This window comes from Sus scrofa, chromosome 2, assembly GCF_054392235.1.
Source record: "Sus scrofa isolate SSC_HxYL_T2T_F1_AM1 chromosome 2, Sscrofa_HxYL_maternal_Yorkshire_Landrace_v2.0, whole genome shotgun sequence".
In the NCBI taxonomy this organism is placed as follows: Eukaryota; Metazoa; Chordata; class Mammalia; order Artiodactyla; family Suidae; genus Sus; species Sus scrofa.
The window spans coordinates 87,741,000-87,761,971 of NC_139384.1; the positions used below are offsets into that span (position 1 = coordinate 87,741,000).

Consider the following 20,972-nt stretch of genomic DNA (forward strand, 5'->3'; position numbering starts at 1 on the left):
ACATGGGCCCCTCCTGTGCTGAGTTTCTGAGAGTCATTCCTGTGGGCGGGTGACCCCCACACCCATCCTGCATGGGCTGCACTGGCCATGCCTGATGGCTCGCCTTCCTTCTCTGCCTCCAGCCAGTTCATGAACTCGTCCTCCTTCATTGCGGACCAGCCCTGTGCAGACACCAGCTATGGCCCCTCAGCCACCACCCCCAGCTTCCCACCAAAGAGCAATGATTTTCCTCAGGTAGGAAACCTCTGATCCGATGGGACCCTTGCCGCATCCCCGGGTAGTGCTCATGGCTGGGCCATGCGTCATATGGGTGTGTCATGACGTGGGGACTGGGCTTGTTTGGGAAATAGCTTTTCTGGACCTGTTGGGTTGGGGAGCACTTTCTATCAGGGAAGCACTCAGTTGGTGGTCATGTAACTGAGGCTGGAAGCCCAGCTGTGTCACACTGTTGCTCAGGCCTGGATGTGGGTTATGGGCTGTATCTCTAGTGCGTTCGCTTTCCCTGGACCCGCGCTTGCTCCATCAGTGTGTGCTAGCCCCTCGGCTGGGGCCACATTCCCCATTTCCCTAGGCTGGAGCCAGCCCCCTAGGAGCCCAGGAGCCAAGGGACCCTGCCTTGTGGCCTTGTCCATGGGTGTTGAACCTGAGAGCCACAGAGGTGTTGAGTGGGAAGGAAGGAGCCCAGCAAGGCTGTGGTGGGGCCTCAACTCCAACATGACCCCAATCTGGGTGGCAGGAGCTGAATGGCGCTGGGTTTCCTTCCAAAATTTAAAATCCTTGGTGACCAAGTGGGCTTTCCATGGCTGGGCAGCCTCAATGCACAGTTTGGGAACTGGAGGGTGAAGGGCTGTCAGGTGCTTGGTTTCCTCTTATAGAGTAGGGGCTCACTGGCTCTGCCAGGGGACAGGCTGACGGAGGACTCACCAGCCTGCATGGGCCAGTGCAAACCTGCTGTTCCCACTTGGACCAAAACCAGGGCCGTCAGACTGGCCCACATCCATTGGAGCCTGGCTGTTCTCCACACCCCGGGTCATGGCAGGACTGGGCAGAGAACTGGACTGAGCACTGCACTCTGCGGTGAGAGTGTCCCCCCCAAATCCAGGTCCACTCAGAGAGAGACCTCACTTGGAAATGGGGTCTATGGAGTTTCTGTCGTGGCTCAGTGGTTAACGAATCCGACTAGGAACCATGAGGTTGCGGGTTCAATCCCTGGCCTTGCTTAGTGGGTTAAGGATCCAGCATTGCCTTGAGCTGCGGTGTAGGTTGCAAACGCAACTTGGATCCCGCGTTGCTGTGTCTCTGGCGTGGGCTGGTGGCTACAGCTCCGATTAGACCCCTAGCCTGGGAACTTCCATATGCCACAGGAGCGCCCGTAGAAAAGGTAAAAAGACAACAACAACAAAAAAGAAATGGGGTCTTGTCAGGTGTGGTTAGTTAAAGGTGGAGCTGAGGAGTTCCCACTGTGGTGCAACTGGATTGGCTGTGTCTTGGGAGCGCTGGGACACAGGTTCGAGGGCCAGCCCAGCACAGTGGGTTAAGAATCTGGGGTTGACATGGCTGCGGCTCGGATCTGATCCCTGGTCTGGAAATGACATATGCTGCGTGGTGGCCAAAAAAAAAAAAAAAAAAAAAAAAAGATGGAGCTGAGATCTCCCAGGTTAGGGCGGCGCTCAGGCCACTGAGAGTCCCTGCAGGGATGGAAAAGTGGAGACACAGATGTGGGTGCAGGGAGGCGGGGGGCTGCGGGAGGCAGGGAGGACCCTTGGAGCCCAGGGGAAGCATAGCCCCACCAAGCCTAGAGTCTGTCCTGAGGGCCAGATGTGTCTATTGTCAGAGAGACCCGTCTGTGACTGTGACCTTTTGACCGCCCAGGAGGAGTCTCGGCCATGCCTTGGGGCCATGGGAGCAGAACAGTCTGCCCCTCGGAAGCCCTGAGTCCCCTGAGTGAGGGCCATGGTGTGGGGACAAGAGGCCAGTGGACACAGACTTTATGGAAGCATTCGTGCTTTCCTCTGCCTGCTGCTGCCAGTGTGAGGATACCCTTGACCAGGAGAGGAAGGCCATGGGGTGGGCAGTTCAGCCTCCCAGGGCACCCAGCTGATGGCCTCTCACCTGGGCGTGGGCTCTTCTCGGGGGCTGGCAGCTGACTGGCTCCTGTCCACCGTGTCCTAGGCATGAGTCTGCATCCAGACTTACTCCCCTGCTTGGGGTGACCCCTGCTGGACAGGTAAGGCCTGGAACGTGTCAAGTCCAGGGTCAGCGGAAGCCTTTGGGGGCTGTCCCAGCCCTGTGGCTTCCCACCTGACCTTGCAACCCCCCATTCATCTGCTCCCACCACCTCCTGTCTCTGCCAGTAATCCACTTGGTTTTCAAGCCGAGAATCCCTTGGGGAGCCATGCCAGCTTCTCAGCCTGCCCAGGGCTCCCCTCCCTGGAGATCACCATGCCTGCCCCACGGGTGGTCCACTGAGCACCTGCTGAGTGCAGCCACAGCCTAGCCCACCCTCCATCTGGCCTTGCGGGGGACCACCTGGATCCAGATCCCCGTTAAGCAGCAAAATGTCTTCAAATGAAATCTTACTCCAGTGCCAACTGTGGGATCAGACAGATGTGAGAACACAGCTCAGCCAGGATGAAGGGTCCCGAGGCCTTGTAGGCAGCCTCCCCACCTCCCCCCGGACCCCTGGGCCTCAACGCCAAGAAAAAGCCCAGTCCACAGCGAGTCTGGCATTCGAGGCTCCTCACAGCTCAGCCCTACCCACTGGGTCCTCCACAGATGCCCTTTGCTCCTGGCTCAGATTAAGTGACATCACACAGTGGCCGGCACAGGGACAGCCCTGAAGATGTCCTCCTCCTGGTCCTGGGACTTGGGATGTGTCACCTCCTATGTCAAAGGGACTTTGCAGGTGGGGTTAAGTGAAGGCCCCTGGGATGGGGATGGTTCTGGATTCCCCAGGGGCCCAGTGTCATCACCAGGTCCTCATAAGAGGGAGGCGGGAGGGTCAGAGGCAGAGAGACGGGAGATGCCGCCGCTGCTGGCTGTGAGGATGGAGGAAGGGGCTGCAGGCCAGGGATGTGGTGCCTCCAGAAGCTGGAAAAGGAGGAAACGACTCTCCCCTGGAGCCTCCAGAAGGAACCGGCTCTGTCAGCCCATTTAAGACTTATGTTCTCCAGCACCATGAAGTAATAAATGTGTGTTGTTTTAAGCTGAGAAGTTTGAGATAGTTCATTACAACAGCGAGAGGAAATACTCCGGGTGAAGCCCTTGTGTGACCCATGGCACACTCTTCACTCCTGTTCATGCATCAGAAGGAATTGGAATGGAGAATGCAGGGCTGGGGGCAGGAAGTGAATATAACCCCCCAGGCCTTAACATACCTCCTGGTAACGAGCCCCAAGTTTCCTAGCAGCCAAAGCAAAGAGGAAAGTGATGACTTGTGCGACTCTTGCTGCCTCTGAGGAAAAAGCTCCCCCACTTGACTTTGGGGTGTGGAGCAGTTCTCTGGGGGCCGCACACAAGCCAGAAGTCAGACTGGGCCCCCATGGAGCCCACCCAGAGCCTGGGGGCCCGGGTTCCAGGGTGGGAGACTAAATGTACCCGGAAGTTATCTGGAAATTTTACCTCTGACGCTCCCTTCTGTATGTTTGAAGGTTTTTGTGACCAAACAAACTTCAGAATATTTTAGGTTTACAGAAAAGCTGGATAAATGCTACCAAGAATTCCTGAGCACCCTCACTCATCCAGTTCCCTGCACGATATATATATATAACACCTTACGTAACTGACTGAGGCCAGCGTCACGAGGCAGAAACTAGCCCTGGAGCAGCATGGCTGACCACACTTGTGCTCCCAGAGGTGCACTGAGGCTCTGAGAAGAACCATCCAGTTCTGTGCAGGCTGCCTTGCCGGAGCCCACGCTGAGGGGTCTGCATCTTCTGCAGGAGGCCCACATTCATGGCGCACCTCCTCCCAGGCCCTGAGTCCATGCATCTTGCTGATGGGTTGACCTTGACCCATGACAGGGCAGCGTCCACCGGGTCCCTCTACTGCCCACTGTCCTCTCCTTTCTGCCTTCAAGTTAGCACAGAGCCACTGAAGCTCCTACACCCCTTGCTGAGGGGCCCACGTGTGATCTCCTACCCCAGGATGCGCTGGAGGTGGGGAGGGCATGTGGCTGGTCTTTCATCCTTTAACTTTCAATTGAAATATGATTTGCATTTCATATGAGTTAGCAGTTTTAGTTCATTCGCAGTTGTGCAGCCATCGCCTCTAATTCCAGAACATTCCATCTCCCCAAAAAGAAGTCCATCCCCTTGAGCCGTCAGTCCTATCCCCTCCCCACCCCAGCCCCAACAACCAGGAACACATTCTCTTGTGTCTGGATGCATCTGTTCTGGACGTTTCCCAGCCATGGAATCACACACTGTATGTCCTTCTGTGTTTGCTTCTCTCACTGAGCTTCATGGTCCCAAGGTCAGTGTGGTAGCGAGTATCAGTGCTTCTCTCCTTTTCATGGCCGAGTGATGCTCCCATGTGTGGAGGGCATGTAAGTTTATGTGTCTGTCCATCAGTGGACATTTGGGTCATTTCCACCTTATGGCTGCTGTGAATCATTCCAGTGTGAACATGTATGTGTAGATTTTAGCACTGACCTGTGTTCCACTGTAGCTCAATCTTATTCAGGGAATTTTTTTTTTTTTTTTGGCTGCACCCAAGGCATATGGACGTTTCCAGGCCAAGGATCAAACCCGTACTGCTGCAGAGACAGCTCCAGATCCTTAACCTACTGGGGCCTTGTTGGGGTGAGGAATGGGGGTGAGGTGTGCCTCCAGCCCTCTCTGCCCCTGCCCTTCTAGGGCCTCCTGTCAATGCTCTCTACCCTGGTCTCTCTGGGGTGCTGGATTCAGGGCTGGCTTTCCCACCCTTCTTTGCTAACTCTCCAATGCCTAGCTCCCCCAACCCCCAGTCCTTCCCAGGATCAGGTGCTGCCCTCACCCCTCTTCCCAAGACTGCCTGGACCCCAGCATCTCAGCTGGGCCCTGGGAGGGCTCTTTCCCGTGCAGTGAGCCCCCCACCACACAGTCTGTAGGGCAGACATCCGCCCTGAGGGTCCCTGCAGGTGTCTCAGGTGGGCCCTACGTCCTGAGGACACTTTCCATCTGCCAGCCCAGGCTTCTGGGAAGCAGGATGAGGTCACAGCTCAGAGAAGTGCTTTGCAAACTCTCAGCAGCTCCCCACGCGGAGGGGGCTGGCGGGCAGCATCGACTGCTCTGCAAATGGATCTCTCCAGGATCAGAGGTCTTGGCCCACCCTGCCAGCCGGCGCCCAGCAGTTCCTGGCATTGGCAGAGAGCGAACTCAAGGCTGCTTGTCTCAGGAGGCCTAGTGGTTCCCATGGGCCATGGCCAAGGACCCCCACTCCGTGGTCTCTGCCGAGGTCAGGGCGCAGCAGGACCACACTCCCCTGGGAACTCCGGGGAGGGTCCGTCCTGCCTCTCCTAACTCCATACCCCCAGTGTCCTGGGCTGGCAGCCTCCTCACCCCATCTCTGCCTCTGTCTTCATCCTCTGCGTCCTTGTCCAGATCCCCTCTTTTTTGTAAGGGAACCAGCTGTGGCATTGGGTCCTCTGCTCCAGTGTGACCCTCCCTCAGTTAATTGCACCTGCAGGGACCCCACTTCCAGAGGCACTCCCCTCACAGGTACAGGGTCAGGACTTGAGCCTATCCTTTGGGGCCACAGTTGAGTCCTCAACACGAGCATTCTGGTAACGAGGTGTTCTGAGGGGCAGCTTCAGTGCCCTCCCAGCCTTTTCCCCTTCCACTGGCCACCCTGGCCCCTTTCCTTTGCGGCTGCCCGTGCACCAGCTCTCTGCGATCTGTGGCAGTGGGCATCTAATCCCTTGTGCGTGCGGGGAAGGCGGGTCACCAGATGCAGGAGGAACAGGCGGCGGTTGGATGGGGGAACTGCCCCGCCCCTTGCTGCCCAGCCCAGGGCAGCCTGGGGGCCCCACAACTGGGACATGCTGGCCAGAGAGGGATGACTGGCCATGTGGGGACAATGCATGGACAGAGAATCTGAGGTTAGAAACAGCTGTTGCCTGACAATTCATGCCAGTTAGATCTAGTGATAGAAAGCTTGTGCATGCACTTCGTGTCCTCTTTTCACTTGTTTCCCAGTAATTCTTTTTAAAATTGAGACAAAATTCACAAATCTTAAAATTCATCCTTCTCATGGAGTTCCCGTCGTGGCATAGTGGTTAATGAATCCGACTAGGAACCATGAGGTTGCGGGTTTGATCCCTGGCCTTGCTCAGTGGGTTAAGTATCCGGCGTTGCCATGAGCTGTGGTGTAGGTTGCAGACACGGCTCAGATCCCGAGTTGCTGTGGCTCTGGTGTAGGCCGGCAGCTACAGCTCCAATTGGACCCCTAGCCTGGGAACCTCCATATGCTGCGGAAAGCGGCTCTAGAAGAGGCGAAAAAAAAAGACAAAAAAAAAAAAAAATTTCATCCTTCTCAAAAAAAAAAAAAAAAATTCATCCTTCTGGAGTTCCTGTGGTGGCTCAGCCTCACTTATGTTGTCTCTCTGAGGATGTGGGTTTAATCCCTGGCCTCAAATAGTGGGTTAAGGATCCAGCATTGCTGCAAGCTGTGGTGTTAAGTCGTGGATATGGTTTGGATTCTGCATTGCTGTGGCTGTGCTGTAGGCAGCAGCTGTAGTTCCAATTTGACCCCTAGCCTGGGAACCTCCATATGCTGTGGGTGCGGCCTTAAAAAGCAGGAAAAAAAATTCATCCTTCTAAGGAGTGCCCTCATGGTACACAGGGTTAAGGATCTGGTGCTGTCACTGCAGCAGCTTGAGTAGCTGCTGTGGCATGGGTTCAATTCCTAGCCCGGAACTTTGATATGCCACAGATGCTACCAAAAAAAAGTATATTCTAAAGTATATTCACAGAGTTGTGCAACTACCACCTTTATGTAATTCCAGAACATTCCATCACCCCAAAGTGCAGCCCTGTCCCGATCAGCAATTACCCCAGCCCCTGACAACCACTCTCTGTCTCTAACAACCATCCTCTGTGTCTGTGGATGTGCCTGTTCTGGACGTTTCCCATCCATGGAATCCCACACTCTGTGTCCTTCTGTGTCTGCTTCTCTCACTGAGCGTCATGGTCTCCAGGTCTGTCCACGAGGTAGGAGTGTCGGTGCTTCTCTCCCTTTCATGGCCGAGCAGTGCTCCTGTGTGTAGAGGGGCCACACTGTTTATCCATCATCCATTGTTGGACAGTGGGGTTGTGTCCACCTTTTGGCTGCTGTGGATGTGCATGTGCAGGTTTCCATGAGGAATCTGGTGGTGGAATCGCAGGGTTGTGGTAGTGACGTTTTCCAAGGACGCTGCCCCGTTTCATTGCCTCATCTGCCGGGTTGGGCTCCAGTCGTTCCGCCTTCTCCCCACACTGCTCACTGTAAGCTTCGTGTGTCCAGTTTTCTGGGCGGCTGTGAAGTATGTCCTGCTGGTTTCAGTTTGCATTTTGCAGTTGTGTGTCCTTTCTCTGCTTGCTGCCATTGGTACATGTTTTCCCCCTTAGTGGTAGCCTCAGGGCCCTGTGCCCCCCTAGCCCCACCCCAGCTATGGGCCGGAGACCGGGCCAGGTGCTGCTGCGTGGGCTGAGGTCTCCCTGCCCCTGGCAGGGAGACCCAAGGCACCAAGCAGAGCAGGTATTCCCTCCTCTTGGCCACCAGTGTCATAGAACCATCCCATGAGGTGGGTGGTCTAAAGAAACAGCCTTGGGAGTTCCCTGGTGGCTCAGTGGGTTAAGGATCCAGTGTTGTCACCACAGTGGCTCGGGTTGCTGCCATGGCACAGGTTTAATCTTTGGCTCTGGAACTTTTACATGCCAAGGGTGCAGCCAAAAAAAGAAGCAATCCAGGACAGGGCACCTGGCCTTAAGGGATTTGTGCCCCCTACTATCCCGCCCTCTGTGGTAGGCTGCGGGAGGAGGATGGGCGGGGGAGGAACAGGCTTTTGGGGCAGCCAAACCCTTTCCAGGACTGGAGGAGGGGAGGGTCCCAGGGGCCCCCAGCATGGGCAGAGGCCCTTGGCTGACCCCGGTGAGGTGCTGGAGGCAGGTTCCAGGGCCTCTGGAACTGTAGCGACGGCCCCAGGTATAGGCTAAGGGGCTGACAGACCTGGGAGGGCATGGGGGGCCTGGAGGGGCTGGCCCGGCCTCTGTTTCCTTCTGTGAAGTGTAGGCCTGTACCCCCGCTGAGTCACTGCTTGCTGTAGGCATCCCAGGGGCAGCTACAGTCCCTGTCAGGCCAGCTCAGCAAAGGGTTTGGTTGGAACAGTATCCAGCGCTCATGGTCTGGGGAAACTGAGGCCAGGGCCAGGAGGGGTCTGTCTGGGCATCCCAGCTGTCCTCCCCCACCCCCACATTCTGTCTGGACCCACAGAGGGGCCTGGCCTCAGCCGAGGGCCCCCTGGGGCGGGCAGGGTGCGACCTGGCGGGCAGCGGGCGGGCCTTGTTGACAGCCGTCTGTGGCTAGATTCCGCCCCGTTCAGTAATTCTCAGCGCTCTGCCAGGAAGCGTCCTGACTTACCAGGCAGGCATCATTTCCTGAAAGTCAGCGGCCTTAGGGGAAGTAGGCGCCGGCAGTGACTAAACCAACATGCAAATGCAGCCGGGCTGAGCACCGCGGTCATGCGGGAGCTGCTCCCGCCGCCTTCCAGGGACCTGGCGGCGGCCACCATGTCCCAGCTGCGATTCTGGCTGCAGTTTGCAGCTCTCAGCAAGGTAACCCTGGGCTCCTGCTCCGAGGGAGGACGGGCTGGGAGGGCGGGATCCTGGTCGTGGGAACTGCCGGGAACACCGGGCTCCCGGAGGCCCCCTCCCCCAGCCTGCTACTCCTGCTTTTTTGGCAGCAAGAGCCAGTCCGCTGGAGTTTTCCAAGCAGAGCCATGTGGGATGAGCGGACTGGGGGCTTGCGGGACAGCCAGGGAGGGCAGGCAGGAGGGGCTGTTGGAGGCTGGGAGCCGTCCCACCTGGGGTCTCCAGGGCTCCAAGTGTCCTGGGAGTATGAGCAGTAGCTCTGTGGGGCATGGTTCGAGATGGGCTCTGATTGGACAGGTAGAAACAGTCCCCTTCCCTCCGTCTCTCGTCCCCTCCTTGGGGCCCCTGCCATGGGCCAGTGAAAGGACCAGTCTCTGAAGGGTGTGTGGGTCCTTCTCTGGCTGGCGGGGTGCTGAGCAGACTCCAGGGGGCGGGCCCAGAGCCAGGTCGTGCTTGGGGGCTGGCCTGTCCCATCCCACTGGACTGTGGGGCAGGGGGCAGTGGGGGTGTCACTGTGTGGGTCCTGTGGGCTCCTCACTGGTCCAGGTCCCTGAAATGCTGGGGAGACAGTAACCACAGCAGGTGACCCTGTTTACTCCCCAACTGTCATGGCAACCAGCCAGCTCCCCACCTGGGGGCTGCAGTGGATAGACAGATGGGCCTAGGGTCCAGGAAGGGCTCCAGGTGGGGACGTAGGGTGGGAGGTGAGGCTGAGAATGGAGTGGACACAGGCTGGAGGGTAGCAGGCTGGTGGGGCCCCAGGAGCTGTGGCACTGACCTGACCAGGCCCTGGGAGGGAGAATCTGGGTTCGGGTCATCTGGGAGGTCTGCTGGTGGCTGCTGGGCGTCTGCTTCCAGTGTGTGTGGAGACCACCAGGGAGGAGTCCACTCTGACTACTGTCTAGCTACCCACCTGGCACAGGGATGGAGGGGGAGGGACCCCTCGGAACTGCACCTTCACCCCTGGTGACCCAAGTGGGGCCCCGCCTCCTTTTGTGCCCCAGGATCCAGGGTCCCCAGATGATGTCGTTGCTCTCTGGGCCCCTGGTGGAGGCAGCCTCCACAGAGTAGGGGGAGAGCGCCCACTTTCTTAATTAATAACTATTTTTTAGGACAGTTTCAGATTTACAGATTGGCTGGGAAACAGTTGCTGTGGGCCCCACAACCAGTCCCTGTCATTCACACCCACCTTAGCACCACATGTGTCCCAGCTGACTCGCCCGCCAGTGTTGAAATGTCATCCTTAATCAGAGTCCTCTTTGCCCCAGGACCTCTGTGACACCCAGTGTCCACCCCCCCACCCCGCCCCCAGGGTGTGACAGTCTCACCATCTCCCCTTGAGAGGCACCTGGGCTGGGGGTCCTGCTGGGCGTTGTCAGGCTGGGTGTGTCAGGGTTTTCTCAGATTGCACTGGGGTGATGGGTTGAGGGGGGGTGGGAGGACCTTGGGGCGGCGCCCTTGTCACCTGTCATCACACCAGAGGTCCCTGCTTCTGTCTTTGGTCTGGTTCCTCACTGGCTCCTTCCTTGCTGTCCTGGGCAGGAGTCTCTGTGCACAGCCCTAGCAGCGGGGTGGGGTCCCCTGAGCACCCCCGAGGTCCTCCCTGCCCACTGCTCCGTGATTGTTTTGCCTCCGGGAAGCAGGGCCATCTCAGAGCGCCAGGGTGGGTGGTTGATGGCCCTGGACCATCATTACCCTGACCAGGGGCCAGGCTGGGTGGCACCAGCTGGAAGGGCCATAACTCAGATGTGGTCCCAGCGGGGTTATAGCTGAGACAGCCAGTTCTGCAGGTGTCCAGATCCCACCCCAGGCAACCCGTGGAGTCTCTGGGGACCTCTGAGCCCTGCTGCTTCACGGGGACTAGATGTCCAGCTTCTGCAGCCCAGCCTTCCCTGGCACTGCCCACCAGACTCAGGAAGGGCCACCTGTGACCCCAGCTGACCGAGATGGGGCAGGAGCTGGCTTCAGGGTCCATAGGGCCAGGCCTGCTGCTACCGCCTCTATTTCCCCCGAGATGTGTGCTCTAGTCTGTGGGGTCACCAGTCTCTTGTGTGAGTTGCCAGGTGCTCCAGGGGGTGTCACAGGGGCCTGTTTGCGCTCCTGAGATTGGCCTCCCCAGCTTCTGTCCTGCAGCTCAGGGCTTTCATTAACCTTCCCAGGTTGCTGCCCGTGCCTGCACTAGTCCTAGTGGACGCTATGTGCCTCCTAGCCGGGGAGACAGTAAGAGGAAGCTGGAGTCTGCATCCTTCCACGGTCCAGGCTGGGCATGGCAGGTGGCTGGGGCCAGAAGAGGCCTGGTGGGCAAAGTGTTGTCCTTGGGCACTGCCAGAGCCAGGGCACCCTGGGTAGTGAGAGGCGTTCACACAGGGTCTCCAACCTCATAGCAGCTGACATCACCAAGTACCCTGACCCCAGGCAGTAAGGACCAACCCCATCCAGTAGATGGACAGACTGAGATCAGCATCCAGCCACCTATAAGGAGGCCTCTGGGTGGATCTTGCCACCCCTGCCCCACCCCTTCCTGCCAGGCTGCTGTCCCCTAGCAGTGTAGCCACCAGCCTGCCTATTTGGGACTGTACTTGTGCCAGCGCCTGAGCTCAGAGTCCTCAGGAAGCTGGACAGTGCCACCTGGAGGTCCCCCCACCCCAAGGAGTGCAGGCTGATTCCCATGCAGATCACTGCGGGAGGGAGCCCCAGAAACACGGCCCCTGCAGGGGCGTGGGGCAGGGCCGAGCACTGGCTGAACACTAGGTCTCAGTGACCAAGGCCCCGGGAATGCTGCCCTCCACCCCCAGAAGCCAGCTTGGCCATGGCCTCCAGACCCAGGTGTCCCTCCGCAGAGTCCCCCAGGGTTAGTGGAACAGATGCACCCTCCACCTAGTCTTCCTGACGAAGTACCCAACAGCCCTGGTGAGCCAAGCTGTGTGAGCAGGGCGGGGCTCCTAGGGGGCAGCCCTCCCTCCTCCATGGCCCCTGCCCTACTCAGGAAATGGTCCCACTGACAGGCCTGAAATGCCTTGGGGCCAAATGTCAGCATAATGGGCCCTCTGCAGCTGCTGCTGGACTGGCTCCACCCATGGCAGGCAGGCTCAGGGGGCTCCCTCCCTGGGGGCTGGTCAGCCAAGAGCTACCCCCCATCTAGGACTCAAGGGGCTAAGGGAGGTGGACGGGGCCTGCACCTTCCCCAGCTACGGGTTGTTGCAGGGCCTCTGGTCTAGGAGGCCCAAGGAGCTGGTTCCACTGGTCCCCATGCCCAGCAGAAGCCAGGCACACCCAGGTGCCCCCCGCCCCGGCCGGTGCTGCACCTAATTTCCTTTAAATTTAGGTTTCTAAAGTGTATAACCTCCACAGCTGGCTTCCAAAGTGTGGGGGTCCCTGAATCCTGACATCCATACAGTGGTGTCACCTCCTCCATGGGGATGGGCCAGGGAAGGCATGGGATGCCTCTCCCCTTACCCCAGTGTCACCAAGATAGAGTCTAGTACATAGCCTGTGGGGTCTGGCTTCTCTCACCTCTGCTTTTTTTTTTTTTTTCTTCCTTTTTTGGCCACCCCTTAACACATGGCATTCTCAGCCAGGGATTAGGTCACAGTGGTAGTTGTGACCTATGCTGCAGCTTCAGCTATGTCAGATCCTTTACCCTGCTGCGCTGGGCCAGGAATTGAACCTACATCCAGGCACTGCAGAGACATTGCAGATCCCATTGTGCCACAGTGGAACTCTTTTTTAAAAAAAAACAGCTTTATTGATATAATTTATATATTGTACAATCGACCTGTTTGAAATGGGTAATTCAGTGTTTTCAGTACATTCACAGATTCATGCAACTTCTATCCCCCATATCTAGTTTCAGAACATTCCCATCACCCCCAAAAGAAGCCCCATTCCCATGAGCATCAACAGCGCCCCCCCCAGCCCCTGACAACCAGGAGCCCGCTCTCTCTCTGTGTCTGTGGATGTGTCTGTTCCGGACATTTCCCATCCATGGAATCCCACACTGTGTGTCCTTCTATGTCTGCTTCTCTCACTGAGCATCGTGGTCACAAGGTCCATTCACGTGGTAGCGAGTGTTGGGGCTTCTCTTCTCATCACGGCTGAGCAGTGTCACTGTGTGGCTGGCCCCGTAGCTCCGCCCATGGATGTCCCCACTGCCCCTTACCCAGCCTGTCTTCTAGGACCCTTCGTACCTCGACGACCTCTCCAATGCCTCCATCTTCTCCTCGTCTGTGGACTCCCTCTCGGACATCGCAGACACGCCCGACTTCCTGCCTGCTGACAGCCTCAGCCAGGTGCCCACCATCTGGGATGTGAGCACCGGCCCCTCCGCCCACGACAAGGTCAGTGTGCCCCTAGCCTGCCCTCGGTTGTTCAGATGCAGAGGAGGCCATTGCATGAGAGAGCACATGTTTCCCGTGGGGTCAGATGATGCAGGCTCTGCGGGGGGGCGGGGGAACTCCAGCACCAGGTGTCCCATCAATGCTACCCCCCAACTTCCTCCATGGCTCATTCTCCACACCCTGCTCTGTGCTGGACCCCAGGGCCCCTGCCTTCTGGGGAGATGGGTTTACCAGGAGGTAAGAGGAAAGCAAGTTCCCAGACTGGTTCTCACTCTAGTGATTCTGCCCCATGCTCCCTGCCCAGGCAAGGGCCCCCTGAGTGTAGGGCGCCCCCCCTACCCCGAATGTCCTCAGTGCTGAGTGAACACCCTCAAGGAATGTAGTCACATGATGGAATAGAGCCGGGTGGGCAGGGCTGAGACTTGGAGGAGGAGGCATTGGCCAGGCCAAGTGGAGGGAACAGCACATGTGCAAAGATCCTGTGGTAGGAACAAGCCCCTTGGAGTGAATCTCAAGGCCTGGTGGGGATAGTGATGGCATGGACCTCCTTCCCAGTGTGGCGAGCAACCCCTGGCCAGCTTTTTGCCAGGGCTGCAGCACTGGGGGAGGAGCAGCATCTGTGCAGTATCTCATGAAGGACACAGATGGGGGAGGTGCGGGGTCAGGATGTAGGAGGTGGCTGGAACACAGGAGGTGGCTAGGCCCGGGACAAGGAGAGGCCAGCCTGGAGAGGTCACAGGTGACCAGGGACTCTGGGTATGCCAGGCCAGACTCTAGCACCTTCCCTGAACTGGGCAGCAGGGGCATCCTGCGAGGACTGGGGAGCCCATGCCTCTATCCAGGGTCCTCTGCCAGGAGAGCAGCTCCTAGCCTTTGGGAGCCTGAACCTGCTTCACAGCTTCAAGAGGCAAGCTTGGGCAGTGTGGCTGGGGCACCCGTGCCTTTGGGGGCAGCTGGGCTGGGACACCCCCAGGCCTGCGGCCACTCATGGGAACAGAGGGGCCAGGGAGGGCCAGGATGAGGCTGGTGGGAGGATGGGAAGTGCCAGAGCAGGCACAGTGGGCCTGTCCCTGCCTACCTGCAGGGCAGCATGAGGTAAGGTAAGGCAGCAATAGGAGGGCAGCTGAAATCCCACGTCCTGCCTGGCTGCTGTGCTGTGGCCAGCCTGACAGCCCGCCCTCGGGAACCTGACTCAGCCTTCCAGGAACCTGGGCCCATGGCTGTTTGTTTGTTTTTGTTAATTAAAAAAAAAAAAAAAAAAAAAAAAAGGAAATTAAGAATAGGTTTCTGACCTCCCTGTAATTTTATTTTTCATTTTTAAAAAACCTTGGCCATGTTTTTTTCCTTCTAGTTTTACTGAGATATAACCGATGTGAAACACTGTAAGTTTAAGGTGTGCAGCATGACAATGTGATATACGCACGTCATGAAAGGATGCCCACACTAAGTCAGTGAGCATACATCATCTCATACAAGATGCAAAATTAATGGAGTTCCCTGGAGCGTGTCAAGGAACTGGCATTGTCACTGCTGTGGACCAGGTTCAGTCCCTGGCCCAGGAACTTCGATTGCCACGGACCTAGCCAAAAAAAAAAAAAAAAAAAAAAAAAAAAGATACAAAATTAGAGGAATAGAAAGGACTTCCTGTTGTGGCACAGTGGTAACAAACCAGACATGAGGACGCAGGTTCAATCCCTGGCCTCGCTCAGTGGATTAAGGATCTGGCGTTGCCATGAACTGTGGTTTAGGTCACAGACACGGCTCAGATCCCTGCATTGCTGTGGCTGTGGCATAGGCCAGCAGCTGTAGCTCCAATTCCACCCGTAGGCTAGGAACCCCCACGTGCCGCATGTACAGCCCTAAAAACCAAAAAAAAAAAAAAAGAAGAAGAAGAAGAAGAAGAAAAAGAAATAGAAAAACAGGAGTCTCCACTGTAGTGCAATGGGTTAAGGATCCAACTGCAGCAGCTCGGATTGCTGTAAAGGCCTGTTTGATCCCTGGCCCATTGCAGTGGGTTAAAGGATCCAGTGTTGCTGCAGTTGTGGTGTAGGTTGTAGCTCAGATTCATTCACTGGCTCAGATTCATTCACTGGCCTGGGAACTTCCATTTGTCACATCGTGGCCATTAAAAGAGAGAAAACAAATAGAAAAATATTTTTTAGGAGTTCCCGTTGTGGTGCAGTGGTTAACGAATCTGACTAGGAACCATGAGGTTGCGGGTTCGATCCCTGGCCTCGCTCAGTGGGTTAAAGGATCCAGTGTTGCTGTGAACTGTGGTGCAGGTTGCAGATGCGGCTCGGATCTGGCGTTGCTGTGGCTCTGGTGTAGGCCGGCGGCTACAGCTCCGATTAGACCCTTAGCCTGGGAACCTCCATATGCCGCGAGAGTGGCCCTAGAAAAGGCAAAAAGACAAAAAAAAAAATTTTTTTTTTTACTTATGACATGAACTTCTAGGATTTACTCTCTTAACTACTTTCACATATAATGTTCAGCAGTGTTAGTTATACTTACCAAGTTGTACGTTGCATTCCTAGTACTTATTTATCTAATACTTCATGCATCCCTTATTTATCTACCAAATCCAAGTAGGCAGGCAGCAGGGGAGGCCAGTGGCCAGCTGAAGGGCTTAAGGACAGCGAGGCGAGCCCCCACTGGGGGCTGGGGCCCCTCCAGGCACTTCTGCCCCACATCTGGCCTGAGGCTCATGTCCACTCTTCCCTCCAGCTGTTCCTGCCCAGTGGGCCATTTACAGGCCTTGAGGACCCCGTATCCTCCCTACCCAGCACCCCGCTTCTCGTCAGCTACCAGGTGAGCCAGGCCTCTTCCCTATAGCCACCCTCCCATCCTGGGAACTAGGGAGGGCCCCTCACACTCAGGCATCTGCTGTGTGCCAAGCCCTGTGCTAGGTTAGAAGCATAGTCTGCCCACTGGGGACCATGGGCAGGGAAGCTGAGGTGCCAGGAAGGGACCATGCTGTGTGGGGCGGTCCAGGCCCCTGCCTTGGTGGGGACGCTGGTGTGCTGAGGGGATGCAGGGGACAGGATCAGCTCCAGCATGACAACACCTGGCCATCAGTCTCAGAGTCAGCCCGAGGAGGAGGAAGAGGCTGAGGAGGATGAGGCAGAGGAACTGGGCCACGCGGAGACCTATGCAGACTACGTGCCTTCCAAGTGTGAGTATCCTGGCGACGCCCAGCAGGCGACCTCTGGGCTGCACAGCCCCAGGGGCACTGGGTTCCTGAAGGTCCCAGGTCCCTTAAACCACCAAGGCAGGTGTGGGAGCTGTAGGCGGTCTGTAGAGGGGCAGTTCTGTAATCAGGTTGTAATCTTCATTTGGTGCAAAATCAAGAGATGAGCACAAAACCGGAGATGGAGGTTGCCGTGGAGGGGCAGGCTGCCTTCTTCCACACCCGTGGGGGCGGGGGTTAGGGATCTTAGTGCATGATGGGGCCCTCCTCTTCTGGGAGAGTGCCCCGCCCATCCTGGCCTCAGGCAGACCTCCCTTAGGCCCTGGCCACGCCCCTGACCTGCCCCTCGCCACGCCCCTCCAGCCAAGATTGGGAAGCAGCACCCGGACCGTGTAGTGGAGACCAGCACGCTGTCCAGTGTCCCGCCGCCAGATATCACTTACACCCTAGCTCTGCCCACCTCGGACAGCGGGGCTCTTTCTGCCCTGCAGCTGGAGGCCATCACCTACGCCTGCCAGGTGATCCCGGGGGCTCCCATCGGGTTCGCGTCGGGTGTGGGAGGGAGTCTCAGTTCCCACCCTGACTCTGCAGCCTGCTGACTTCCCTGTCTTCTCCCCGACCCCCACAGCAACACGAGGTCCTTCTCCCAGGCGGGCAGCGCGCGGGGTTCCTAATCGGGGATGGCGCGGGCGTGGGCAAGGGCCGCACTGTGGCTGGCATCATCCTGGAGAACTACCTTCGGGGCAGGAAGAAGGCCTTGTGGTGAGTGTCCCCCCTTTGAGTGCGGGCGCACTGGAAGGTGAGGAGGGGGTTCCTGACGCCTACTGGCCCACATCCCCAGGTTCAGCGTCTCTAATGATCTCAAGTATGACGCGGAGCGAGACCTAAGGGACATCGCTGCCTCTGGCATCGCGGTGCATGCGCTGAGCAAGGTAGGTGGACCACAGCCCACCCAGCCCTGGTGGGGGTCCCAGAGGCCCGGCATGGCCAAGACACCACTCGCACCAATGCCTGCTCCTTTCCCCAGATCAAGTATGGCGACAACACTACCTCAGAGGGCGTCCTCTTCGCCACCTACTCCGCCCTGATCGGGGAGAGCCAAGCTGGCGGGCAGCACCGTACGCGCATCCGGCAGATACTGGAGTGGTGCGGGGAGGCCTTCGATGGCGTGGTATCCTGACCTGGGGCGAGGCGTGGGCGGGGGCGGGGCGGGGGAAGGGTTGTGGAGGGACAGGGCGGGGTTTGAGGAGGGCGGGGCCCAGGCTGCTAGCCGGGAGTCTGGTCTTGGCTGGCTGGCCAGCCGGCCGGGCGGGGGAGGGGGCGGAAGTGCGGGAGAAATTCCCGGCAGGCAGGGCAGGCAGGGCCCGGTGGCTCTGGCTCAGCCTCAGAGACCGCTGTTAATACGCCCCTGCCTCGGCCTCCTGGCTCCAGCAGGCTGGACCCTTGACCACAGGGGCGGGGGCGGGGGCTGTTTTCTGTGACACTGCGGGGTGACAGGGCGGGAGGTCTAGGGGCACAGAGCACTTCCTACCCCTTCCTTGTCCATCCAGCCCCGTAGTTGTCCTGGGCTCCATGGGGCGGGCCAGCAAGGCCAGGAGGCCTCACTGCTCTGGGCCCTTCCCAACTGCAGCAGGAAGCCCTCGGTCTCCCCCTGCGCTTCAGCCTGAGAACACTCTTTTTGCTCCCATCAAATCTTAGGATACCAAGGATAGGAAAGTATAAGCAAGAGTCTGATGGTTGTCTTGTATTAATTCCTTATTTCACACACTCCTCTTGCTAGTAACAACCTATAGACAAACCCTCCTTGGTCTTCCCCAGCCTCTCCCCTCTATCCCCGTCAGCCAGGCACCCGATGAGGGGCCCCAGTGTTTCCTGGGGATTGCTGCGGTGCTCGTGGAGGAGCCTCTGGCCTTACCCTCTGGGAATCCACCCTTGTTGCCAGAAGTGGGCTGACTGCACCCTCCTAAAGCCCTCCTCACTCCCCCCAGATGCATCCTCTGTTCCCAAGGGCTTAGTCTTTGCAGAGCCCCCAGGGCTAGGAGCAGCAGCAGAGTTTCTGGCAGGTCCAGGCACCTGGTGACATCTCCGCTCAGCAGCAGCACAAAAACAAGGTTAACTTCACACCCAGGGGCTACCTGCCAGCACCAGGCTCACCTCCTCACCTGTGTTGTCACAAATCCTCTGTCGACCCTCTGTGCACATGTACATACACGTGGACCTCTGTGTGCGCATGTGTGGCACTCACACCTTCGTAATGGACATGCTTATCTGCAACTTACTCTTTCTCCCCTTGAAACATTAAGAACTTTCTTTGTCTTCCAATTTCTGTCAGCATTGTGTGGGGCCTAGAGGCTCACACACTGCAAGCACCCCACCCATGGCCAGGTACCCCCCAGGCACCTTCCAGAGTCCCTCAACCAGGAAGGGACCCCATGGGGCAATCATGGTGGGTCTGTGGGGCAGCCTGCCTTTCAGAACAGTCCTTAACCCACGCCTGTCCCAGATCGTGTTTGACGAGTGCCACAAAGCCAAGAATGCCAGCTCAACCAAGATGGGCAAGGCCGTGCTGGACCTGCAGAACAAGCTGCCCCTGGCCAGGGTTGTCTACGCCAGCGCCACAGGTGAGGACACACAGGGCAGGGAGCTGCCAGGGCCCAGTCCTCCATTAGCGATGCCAGGTCTGCAGCCTGGCTCCTGCCAGGCCCTAGGAGGCACCTCACAGCCTGTCCTCAAACACCAACCCCCATCAGAGGGTCTTTCCTCTGCCCACTGGCTGTGGGCACTTTCCCAAGACCCTCAGCAGCTCCTCCCTCCCCCAGGTGCCTCTGAGCCCCGGAACATGATCTACATGAGCCGCCTGGGCATCTGGGGCGAGGGCACGCCCTTCAGGACTTTCGAGGAGTTTTTGCACGCCATCGAGAAGAGGTACGCTCTTCACCCAGCTCCACCCCACCCATGGTGGGAGCGGGGGCCACAGAGGGCCCTGTTGGTCACACTGGGAGGCCTGGTGACTGGTGTGACCACCTTATACCCCTGCCCACACTCTTCTGGCAACCAGAGGGATCTTTAAAAGCAAATCCCATCCTTTCTTTGCCTGGTACTTCCCACTGGTCTCAGGGGAAAGCCCCCCCCACCTTCCTGATCCCACAGATCCCTCCTTGGCCCAGGCAGACCACCTTTTGTCCGTTTCCAAGGGCTACTCGGCCCTTGGTGGCCACTGGGCCTTTACAAGTGCTCTCTGCTCCCGCTGTGCACTTGGCTCTTCCTCATTCACTCTCCAGGGCTCCGAGTGGCAGCCCCTCCCCGGGTTGATCCATCTCTGGGTGGGACCCAGCATGTGGCTGGGCAGGTCCCCTGCCAGTGCCCAGGCAGCCTGTGCTCATCCACAGGGGCGTGGGTGCCATGGAGATCGTGGCCATGGACATGAAGGTCAGCGGCATGTACATTGCACGCCAGCTCAGCTTCTCCGGTGTCACGTTCCGCATTGAGGAGATCCCACTGGCCCCGGCCTTTGAGCGCATCTATAATCGGGCAGCCCTGCTGGTGAGCCTTGGGCCACATGGATAGCCTGCGTCTCCCCCAGGAATCATGCCTTGTCTCCTTCCTCGTCTGCTCTGAAAGACACCCAGGGATTAGTCAGACTGTGAGAAGGAGGAGGCAGCCGGCCTATCTGCCTTGGTCCCTGGCAGGAGCTGAGCAACTTGATTCTGTCCAAGTTGTAGATTCTGTGCAGACCATACGACTGCGCCCTCTCGCCCTCTCCCCACGATTTCATGAGCACATTGCTGGACGTGACCCAGCTGGTAGCTATTTTCAGTGTCCACATCCTTGTGCACCTGTAGCCTGGCCCCATCCTCACCATCAGATCACACCCACCCAGGATGAGTCCTGAGCTTCAGCCCTGCCATGTCATGCTTGGCCCCTGAGCTCCCACCAGAACTGGATCTCCCCTCAGCCTTGCCGACACCAGGGCAGGCCTCTTTCTGGGGGACCACCCTGGGCACTGAGAGGTGTAGAGCAGCCTCCTTGGCCCCCACTCAGCTGATGCCAGGCCTCCTCAGTGTGACAACCACAGATGTCCTTAGATATGATCCGGTGTACTCTGGGGGCAGGACCACCCTGGTGAGACCTCCCTGGTCTAGAGTGTGGAAAGTCAAGTGCCTGCCTGCAGAAGGCTGTCCCCCGCCCCTGGACACCTCAACTCTTCACAACCGCCACAGCCTTGCCAGCATCACCCTGCCTCCCTGTTGCACTATTTTGATCCCCCACCTCTGGCCTCGTGTTTCAGCCGGGTGGGAGTGGGCAGGTGGGCACCTGGGTCCTGGGGGCCGGCAGGGGTGAGCTGAGGTGACTGTGTCGTTGCAGTGGGCCGAGGCCCTGGGCGTGTTCCAGCAGGCAGCCGACTGGATTGGCCTGGAGTCCCGCAAGTCCCTGTGGGGTCAGTTCTGGTCGGCCCACCAGCGCTTCTTCAAGTACCTTTGTGTGGCCGCCAAGGTGCACCGGCTGGTGGAGCTGGCCCGGGAGGAGCTAGCCCGGGACAAGGTGAGTAAGGACTGTGTCAAGACCCCGCACCCCTGTGCAGGGGGCAGGTGGCAGAGCCTGGCACCCCATGTCAGGATA

General features: G+C 58.0%; 1 protein-coding gene and 1 long non-coding RNA gene across 7 annotated transcripts in view; one reads left to right on the forward strand and one right to left on the reverse strand.

Moving 5' to 3' along the window:
- Positions 1-20,972, forward strand: part of SBNO2 (strawberry notch homolog 2) — a 49,508-nt gene that overhangs the window by 20,713 nt on the left and 7,823 nt on the right. For 4 of the 6 annotated variants that reach the window (XM_085013411.1, XM_085013415.1, XM_085013410.1 and 1 more), the window contains exons 4-15: positions 123-234; positions 13,004-13,165; positions 15,890-15,973; positions 16,241-16,337; positions 16,716-16,870; positions 16,981-17,114; positions 17,194-17,284; positions 17,380-17,523; positions 18,856-18,973; positions 19,172-19,277; positions 19,742-19,895; positions 20,718-20,894. In XM_085013411.1, coding sequence (XP_084869537.1) covers positions 123-234; positions 13,004-13,165; positions 15,890-15,973; positions 16,241-16,337; positions 16,716-16,870; positions 16,981-17,114; positions 17,194-17,284; positions 17,380-17,523; positions 18,856-18,973; positions 19,172-19,277; positions 19,742-19,895; positions 20,718-20,894 — 1,534 coding nt within the window. Of the gene's footprint in view, positions 1-122; positions 235-8,637; positions 8,793-13,003; positions 13,166-15,889; positions 15,974-16,240; positions 16,338-16,715; positions 16,871-16,980; positions 17,115-17,193; positions 17,285-17,379; positions 17,524-18,855; positions 18,974-19,171; positions 19,278-19,741; positions 19,896-20,717; positions 20,895-20,972 lie in introns of those variants that run through there. The other 2 variants (XM_085013416.1, XM_085013417.1) reach the window with 1 other exon arrangement.
- On the reverse strand, positions 18,084-20,879 carry LOC146405547 (uncharacterized). The gene is made up of 2 exons (XR_014837930.1): positions 20,667-20,879; positions 18,084-19,966 (listed from the first exon to the last, which is right to left on the reverse strand). It is a non-coding gene; the product is annotated as an uncharacterized LOC146405547 (long non-coding RNA).